Genomic DNA, 9741 nt, shown 5'->3' on the forward strand with positions numbered 1-9741 from the left:
CAATATATTTATTCATCATACAGTATTCCAAATATGACATGCAAACATAAAATGCCATTAATTTTTTGCCTATATCATTCATAAATGACTTTTTTAATATCATAGTAATGATAAACCAGTGCAAAAACATGCATAAACAAAAATACAATTCTGAAGCCACTATAGAATAAAGACAAAACACTATAGTTGTTCCAAAACAGTTATGAAACACAAAATATAGGTCTCATTTTTCTTGTTTTAAATTCAACCTAGTATATTGAACATACATCCACTGGTCGAAACATAAACAACATTTCAGAATATATAATTACATCATCCCACTGGTTTGACCAGTTAAGTAATTATCCACAGCATCCCAAGTACATGATAAAGTGACATCATGAAAACCAATGGTATTTTATTATTCAGAAGGCCTTGGGACTCTCAAAATAATTGTTTTAAATCTAAAAAACCTCATTAGACATTATGTGAAAATTGATCATTACCATATAAGACCATTTCAGACGATAAAATTCTTCACAATATCAATAACATAGTCAATTTTCAACACATTAATCAATGACCAATTGGTTATATGGCTAAATACAAAAATAATTTTTTTTAATGAATACTTTCCCGATTAACATCGGTCAATGTTGATTACTTTTCTCAGTGGATTTTTCGATGACCCACTGAAAAATCCAAATAGTTCAATTTTCGAGGTCAATGTGTCAGATATCTGAATTGACCAACCTAATCAGTTCAGTCATGGCACAATTTTGGTAGAACCAATTCATCTTGATTTTTGGATTGGTTTAGGATTTAATCACTTTAAGGGGACTTGATCAAGATATTGTATTTTATTACTATTATTATTTTACCTATGACACAATACCAATGCCAAGTCTCAAACGATCAAGTGTAGGATCGGTCTCAACCAAACTAGGGTCAATCAGGTCTAACTGGAATTAAATCAGATCCTAAATGATCAACAAAATTCAAACCAAACTAGGATCAATCAATAGGTCAATGCAAACTTATTAGACCGAAGCTTAATTTATAGATTGATTTCCTTAAGACCCATAAAGTTATTTCAATGTATTAAACAAATGGTCATATAGCTCTCCCCTCCTTTTTTTTTTTTTAGTCAACTTGACATAATACTTTCTTCGTCCCAAAGTAATACAATACAATACTCTCTTTTGGAGATAGCTTCCATATCACGAATCCGTTTGTGTTAACTTGATTTCTAATCTAATTTGGTTCACCTATTGACTGATTCACTGGATTTGGTTTGATTTATCCGGTTCAAATTGTGTTGGTTCAATCCATCCCATTTGAGATAATGCCTATGAGCTTTTAAACCCATTACACTTAAACAAATCTGGACATGGGTTGGCCCATTAAGTTTCTAAATATAAAATATAAAACTAAGTCAAACCATATGGATCCAGCCCAAGTCCAATAAAACCCAATTATTGTGACTTAAGCTTAAGGGTAATGAAGTAAAATCACTTGGTTCAATTCTTTGAACCATAATAATAAGTTGAACTCTTTAAATAATATATATATATATATATATATATTGGGCTTGAGTCCACCAGCCCAAACTTAAGAAACAAACTTAACTCAATGTTGCGCTTCAGCCCGAAGGCTCAAAAGTTATAAACTATATAACCCATCCCAACAAGGACCGAGCCAGTATCCGATCACCTCAGGACCTTAATTGAACTATTGGCTCGTACCTCTGTATCCTTGACTTATGACAAGAAGCCTATGTTTGGTTGATGAGATGTAGCCATGCGATCAGAGCGTGATTAACGGGATGAGATTTATATGGCTCCCCATCGAGAGTGGTAGAAGATTGTTCCCGTCCATGGTTCCAACCTCGGGGTGGTCGCACGGTTGTCTTACAAACTCCTATAGCCTTTATTGGGTTTTAATTGATTTACAACTGTTAATGGGCCTTATATTCTTTTAAATAAAAGCAACTAAGGTCCAGCCCAAGCTTTTAACTAAACTATGACTAAAGAAATATGGGTGTTAATGTAAAAGCACTTACATGATATAACAAAACCCTATCTAACTTTTTCATCATCTCCTACCTTCTTTCTCTTTAGCCGTCATGAGATGCAGGTTGCCCCTTTTTTTTTTTTCTTAAACATGAAACAACCAAAACCGTGGTTAACTTTAAGACCAAAACCGTGGTCTTTACTGGTGGTACAGCCGTGGTCAAAACCAAAACCGTGGTTACAAAATCAAGGGAAGGTTTGTACGCTTCTCCATTGATTTTTTTTTTTTTTACTTTGTAAGTTTTGTCATTTAATAATAATATATAATATATTATTTTTCTCATTTTTTCAAAACAAAACGACTCGAGGAGAAGAAATTGATTTTTATTATTGGTGGTACAGTTGATCGATTTTTCATGAACGAGGCTCTGATACCATTTCATAGAAAATATATACGGAATGATTCATGAAAATCGATAAGCATGCACGACAAACACTACAAAAACAAGTTTTAGGCATACCTGAATCCATAACTGAAGAATAAGAACTCCTCAATGTCTTCTTGTATGCTCCTCGTACAACACGATCAATGTTGGTCTGGTCTACCCTCTTTCCCTTTTGCTTTTGGTCGTTAGCCTCACTTAATGGGTTAGTGATAACTATATATAGGGGTGAGGGTAGGGACCAACCCTGCAATAAATTAGGGTTTCCTCCCCATTAAGGACACAATACCTTAGGTCCACACATAGTAATAAATATTTCATACCATTAAGGTGTGCTAATAGAATCCAATATCTCCATAGAGATCACTTATCAATAATATTGGATTCTTTCTGCTTACTCCATATTTAGTCAACACCACTAAACCGGTTTTGAAAACAAATCTTTGACTATGCTAGCCCACCTAATAGGAAATCTTACATGCTCTGCATTGACGGAGCACACTTCAATGGAGACTTTCCCCACATCTTCCTTCTAGTTTAATAATGTTCAGTTGGAAGGAATGCCCACTGGAAGTTTTACCAGCCACTTTTTATCACAAGAAACTAGTCCATATGGATTTATCAAAGAGCCAGATTGGACAAGCTTGGACAAACAAGCCTCAGAATGAAAATCAGGTATAATATTTGTTCTTTTCTTTATTCTTATCTTGTTATCACGTATTATGGATAGCAGTATCTTATATTCATTTCTTTGTTGGACAGCAGTTCCATAAGCTGAGATATCTTTCTCTTTTGGGTTGTAATAATCTATCAGAATCCCCTGAGTTTTCATGGTTTCCTAACTTAGAGACGTAGTCTTTCCGAATGTGTGAAAAGATGATCAACTTACACGAATCCATTGGTGATCTAAAATCTCTAGTTATGCTCGACTTATATGGGACACAAATTGAAGAACTCCCAGACAGCATTTGTAGGCTGAGTTCTCTCAAATATCTAATTCTTGGTCCAGGCTCTTCGTTAGAAAATTTGCCTAAGTCAATTGGTGATCTAAAATCTTTGGTTGATCTTGATTTGCATAGGACACAAATTGAAGAACTCCCTGAAAGAATTCGGAGGTTGAGTTCTCTTGGAAAGCTTATTCTCAATGGTTGTGTGTCACTAAGAAAGTTGTCAAAGCTTCCCTCGACTTTAACTCACTTGAAGGTTGAAAGTTGCATTTCATTACAGAAACTTCCAAGTTTGTCAAGCCTAAAGAATTTGAGGGAATTAAACCTAAGTAATTGCAAAATGTTGGAGGAGATTCAAGGCCTTGAGGCAACAAAATCCTTGGTTGAGTTTTCCCTGTATGACTGCGACACCATTGAGACTCTCCCAGAGGTTCCCTTGACTTTAACCTCACTGAAGATTGAGAGTTGTTTTTCACTACAGAAACTTCCATATTTTTCAGGTCTAAAAAATTTGAGGGACTTGGTCCTTTCTGACCGTGACAAGTTGGAGGAGATTCGAGGCCTTGAGGCAACAATATCCTTGGAAGAGTTTTCCCTGTATGACTGTGACACCATTGAGACACTCCCAGAGCTTTCCTCGACTTTAACCTCATTGAAGATTAAGAGTTGTTTTTCACTACAGAAACTTCCAGATTTTTCGGTTCTAAAAAATTTGAGGGAGTTGTTCCTTTCTGATTGTGACAAGCTGGAGGAGATTCGAGGCCTTGAGGGAACTGAATCCTTGGAAAAGTTTGGCATGTATCACTGTAAGACCATAACAGATACTCCAAGGAAGAGGCTTGGCCAGGTCATTTTTTTTTTCTTATTGTCCCAATCTCTTGGAGTTTTAATTTAGAAATTAACTTTCAATTAGTTTCTTAAATTGATGATTAATAGGCCTTGTCATTTCCTTTTCCTCTTACTTTTACAGGGTAAACTTTTAGTGGATCTGTTTTCTGGAAGTTATTCTTTGAATTTGAATGATGGGATATACAAGGGCTTAATTCTATGCCTTGTGTTTGAATTGGACATCAATGAACAAGGCAGACGACGGAATGTGCAAGACTAATTCATTTAGCTTGAAGCTACAATACATCGAAAAGATAGAAGGACCTGGTGTCATTTTGAAATTAAAATTGAAGTTGAGAATATTGAATTGAAGACTGGGAAAGATATAATCTACATTCACCACTTCAAAGGGTTTGACTGGTTTGGGTTTCCATTGAAAGGAATAGATGCTATTGAGGAAATAAGTGTACAGGGACGCGATTGTGATGTCAAATTCTGGAAGCTCTTGCCGGAAAATACAGAAACTGACCAGAGGATGGTAGCAGATTTCTTCTGATGGTCAACGTCCCTTTTTGATATTGGAGATCCCCCCTTTATACTGAAGAAGAGGGGTGGTGTTATTGCAAGCAGGGGAGTCAAGTAAGACTTGTATCTGATGTGGCACCTAGAAGGAGTGAAAGGACCAAGAAGAGATCAACAAAAGAGATAAAAAAAATCTGTTAACTAAGCAACAAGTTGACGTATTAATCAATATTCGATTGATTGGTCCAAGGTTATCGACAAAGAAGATTTGTCTAAGTCACTTCCCTTTTTCTTTGTGAGTTTCGGGAATATCCCCATTCATAGGTCCGAGATCCACATCTATAAAATTGAAACGTCCGAATGATCAACTCTGCAATCAGTTGTTAGAATCAATTGGTCTTCAAATCGTTCATTTGAATAAATTGAAACCCTTCTTATTGGCTGATCATGATACATCCCAAAAATCGAAATTCTTGAGTCTGTTATGATTCTGTTAGCTACAATTCTGTTGTGGGAAGTGGGTTTGTGAGCATGTTGAGAGATTACATAGGAGGAGCCTTACAGGAAAAGGGTAAAAAAGATCTCTCTCTCTCTCTCTCTCTCTCTCTCTCTCTCTCTCTCTCTATGCTTTGTTATCTTCTCTCACTTTCTCAACCCTGTTCCCATGGAGTTCTCTGATACTTGAAGTCAGAATTATCTTTTATTCTCTACTTTCTTCAATAAAATTTTCAGTTTGATCTTCAAACTCTTGTTCTCAGATTCTTCTCTTCTCCATAGCTGAGCTGTAACATGTGATGATGGTGCAAATGGCCAAATGGTTGTAGATTTCTTCAGTTGGTCCTACAACAACAATGTTGGAAGATGAAGCAGAGTTGCAAATGGTTTTCTCTGAATCTGACAATGAGCATCTTCGTTTCTTGATGATGAAAATCCTCATATTATGATGGTGATTAAGGATCTCAGTTTTCCTCTTAAGAAGCAGAGAGTAAGTTCTAAAACAATAGAAAAGTTCTATAACAATAGTTCATGACTTATAGTTCTTTATATGAGAGATTCTCACCCTTCAACAAATGAAGGAAAACTAGCAAAAGTGCACTGTTACAGGTCCCAGAACCAAAAACCTTGGTCAAGGCCAAGTTCAAATGTTAATGATATGAACATGATGTGGTATTCAATGTATTTTTGTTTGTTAAACCAACTCTGACCGATTTCGACTGAGTCAAGGCCTAGTCTAATAAACTCCATAACAATTAGTGATTCCAAGTTCTTAATCCTTGTTATAACTACCTTAAAATATGGGAAAAGGAACTCTCTCCGGGGCGCATGCTCTCTCTCCTCCCATGTATAAAGAAAGATTTGATTTTTTTTTTTCTTTTTTTTAACCATAAGCCTAGGTCCAAAGAGTGAAATGCAGGGAAAGTTTGAATTTGGTTCTACTGCCCTACATATCTCAAAGTCATAATCTTATTCTGGAAATGCCTTAGAGATGGAATGCAAACTTGGGTTTGAATAAAAATCTGTAATGTAAGCTGCTCAAGCACCTTTGGACAATTGCCTGCTAAGGAATGGAGTTTGATTGCACCATTTCAGATCTCAAGACAAAAACGAGTTTTGTATTGGTTTTTCTTTCTTTTTTTTTTCCTCTTGGGTGTTGGTGTTGCCACTGTGACTGGTTTCCAGCTCAATGCTCTGGGTTCTATTTTGTCACCGTTAGCAGTTGTTACAACTTGCATTGCTCAAATTGTCTCCTCAAGTGAAGTTTCCATCTGTTATGTATATTTTGTTATATACTTGGAAATAGCCTTTCCTGCAAAGCAAGGGGTAAGTTAGCATACATTTGCCCCTCACAGACCCTGCAGTAGCGGGAGCCTCGTGCACTGGGTACTTATTTATGCTTTGTATTGAAGCGACTATATTTTCATGAGAACAAGCATGGTGCTATTTGACACGGAGTCAACTTAGATGCATAATCCTGCCCTTGGTTATTATTATATCTTGGTGGTTGCAAGTTTTTGTTCCCACTATATAGGCAGTAGTAGGGTGTAGAATGAAGGTAACACTGACCTAACCCAAAGGATAATATACTGTCAGTTTATCCACATCCCTGACATGCAAGCAGGAACTTATAAGTCCGCTGATTAACTTGTCCAAACTAGGGTGTCTCGTGTTAGAAAATTGGTCCAGCTGGAGAGTTGTGAATATCAAACACATCTTTTTCAATTGTGAAGAAAGAAATGCATATGTTAATAAGTTTTTGAAGGAATATGTTGTTGTCTGGTCAACGTATTCCTTTAAAACTTAAAGGAAAATTTTATAGGACAGTCATACCATTGGCTACAGTGTATGATATGGAATGTTGGATAGGTAAGAAGCATCATGTAGATAACTCAGTATGATAGAAACAAAGATGTTGAGATGGATGAATGGTAAAACTAGGAAGGACAAAATAAGGACTAATCATATTAGAGGTGGTTTGTGAGTAGCTCCGATACTTGATAAGCTATGAGAAAGTCATTTGAGGTGGTATGGTCATATTAAATGGAAGCTTTAGGATGCTCCAGTATGGAGGAGTGATTTGATTCAGATTAAAGGATCTAAAAAAGTTAGGGGCAAACCTAAAATGACCTTAGGAGAAGTGGTGAGGAAATACATGCATAGCTTAGACATTGTATCAAGTATGATGTCGAATAAAGCTGATTAGAGGGCAAAGATCCATTTAGCTGACCCCATTTAGTTGGTATAAGGCTAGGTTGTTAAGGAATGTCCTAAAACTGATACTTACACATTTGATTAGGTAGATTTTGGCACAATCAACCCCTAAGTGAACCATATTTTTGGAGGAAAAATATTAATTTACATGCTCAACCAATTACTAGATGAGTAAATCTACACATTCGATGATTGATTGGGTAGGCTTTGGCATAGTTCACAACAAGATGAATATATATTTCGATAGGAAGTGTGTTCATTGAGATGGTCTCTAAGTAACTTGGGGAGAAAAATCGTGCATCTAATGCATTACCTTCGGTTATGAAGTCACTCTCCTTATTGAGAATAATTTGAGGCCTGAGTGAGTGATGCAATCCTGGATCTTAAGGTGACCCATTATGCACTTAGAAGACCCAACCAATCGATCAACAAGAGCATCAGCTTTTGGGTTTCTAGAACTTTCTTGGTTTAAGTTTGGTATGTCTTGAGGAGCAAGGTAGAGAGATTCCCCAAGCTGGATATGTAGCAAATTTGGAAACAAAGATATTGGACAACAATCTCCTACCTATTTTGGATTTTCCCTAGTTGGAAAATTTCATTTTAACAATTTTCAATTAAGTAATTTAATAAGGTAAAGTTATATTGTAGCAAGGAGCTTACCTTAGTAAAGGTTTCCTTGATTAAGTTTATTAAATCTATGCAATCTCAATCGTAGAAACTTAATTAGATTAGATGGTTGAGATTTATTATGGTTTAATTTTTATTTTTATTTTCTTATAAATATGTAATGGGAGAATAATGTAAGGAGTTGAATTATTGAATTGAATTTGGAGGTTTTCCATTTTATTAAAGTATTGGTTATTTCACCCTTTCTAAGCCTTAAAGAGCTTGAGGACAAGTCTAGAAGAGCTTGTATTGTACCGGCAGAGCAGACCCTATCCACTATCGTTCCTTGAAGAGCACGATATTTGGTTCCATGCTTCTGAGGTTGTATCAAGTGGTATTAGAGCCTACTGGAGAATTATTATGGCACCTAGACCTAGAGATAGTCACACAACTTCAGTTGTAACGATCAACAGAGGGACTTGCAAATGATCGATTCATAACATAGATTGATTTTAGCAAACCTCCAATATTCATTGAGTACCCGGATGAAGAGGTCAAAGAACACTGCAGTTTTAAAGGTTTGAACTAGATTTTGCAACAGATTTGCAATCAAAGTTCTACCTGCATCACGGCATAGTAGCGGCACTCAACTTGGATACACTTGTATTTATCTCAAATTCAACTTCTTCAAGCCGTGAATATCATGATCATATTTCAATGTGTCTAGCGACAAGGTGATCATCATCGATTTTGAAGTTATAATGCCGAACCTTCTACTCACAATCAAATATATGACCAGAGATGTTGGTTACTTCCCTTTTGATCATAGTGGAGGATGAGCATCTATCATAAGAACAAGAATTCGAGGACAAATTCTTTTTCAACCTAAAGGGAATGATGTAATCTTGGATCATAGTTAGTAAATTCACGTATAATAGGTAGACTTTTGCCGTATCCGATGTTTCAATCAAAAAGTCGTAATTTGGCATAATCAATCCAAAAAATATGTATTACACTCATATTCTATAGGTGCATGTATTTAACGTGTATAATACGTTTTATTCTTATTAATATGTTTAGTTTGGGGAAAAAAAACTTGAACTCAAAAGTCAAAACGATACTTCTCCCTTTCCATAGGTTTCTCGATTTTGAGAAAAATGCGGATGACACGCATCTCCCTTTCTTATTTTATTAATTCTAATCACTCTTTTCATATTGCAGCTCCCTCTCTCCTTTATTACCTTATACCCTCTATTTAACTTTATTTCAAGCTTGTCCTAAATTTATTAATCAAGAACCTTATATGTCCACCCTCTTATTCCTATCCATTAGCCTATTAAGTCTACTTAATTATAATTTTACCACCCAATTTAAAATCTTACCTTAATTACAAATCTATCATTAATTATCATGATTGAATCTCTAAATGGACCTATATGCGTTCTAATTCTGGTTTCAGAATAAGTATCCGCATCAGTAGGGGTTGTTGTTGGTTTTCTTATTTGATAAAATAAAATAAATGATAATATTTTAATTTTTTAAATGATTATCCACATGCTATTATTATTATTATTTTGACAAATATATGCTATTATTTACTATGATAGAAAGTGGTTGATGGGTCATCTATCAACATTGGTTATGATAGACATGATTAAACTTAATAAATATTAGATGTAAAAAAAAAAAAAAAAA

The 9741-nt window shown here is 35.4% G+C and overlaps 1 protein-coding gene across 1 annotated transcript; it reads left to right on the top strand.

Moving 5' to 3' along the window:
- The first annotated feature begins 3298 nt into the window (after positions 1–3298).
- LOC122065689 (disease resistance protein RUN1-like) lies at positions 3299–4765 on the top strand. Its single transcript, XM_042629532.1, has 3 exons — positions 3299–4228; positions 4352–4477; positions 4583–4765. Exons 1-3 carry the CDS (start codon positions 3299–3301, stop codon positions 4763–4765), a joined length of 1239 nt encoding a protein of 412 aa, XP_042485466.1.
- The last annotated feature ends 4976 nt before the right edge of the window (positions 4766–9741 follow it).

The sequence above is a fragment of the Macadamia integrifolia genome, unplaced genomic scaffold, assembly GCF_013358625.1.
Source record: "Macadamia integrifolia cultivar HAES 741 unplaced genomic scaffold, SCU_Mint_v3 scaffold2093, whole genome shotgun sequence".
NCBI lineage: Eukaryota > Viridiplantae > Streptophyta > Magnoliopsida > Proteales > Proteaceae > Macadamia > Macadamia integrifolia.

Bases quoted from the DNA above. Each gene is read 5' to 3' on its own strand.
- LOC122065689 (XM_042629532.1), top strand. From the start codon at position 3,299: ATGTGTGAAAAGATGATCAACTTACACGAATCCATTGGTGATCTAAAA. The intron at 4,229-4,351 runs GTCATTTTTTTT...TTACTTTTACAG, and splicing joins CAAGGAAGAGGCTTGGCCAG to GGTAAACTTTTAGTGGATCT. The intron at 4,478-4,582 runs GTGCAAGACTAA...ATTGAATTGAAG, and splicing joins AACAAGGCAGACGACGGAAT to ACTGGGAAAGATATAATCTA.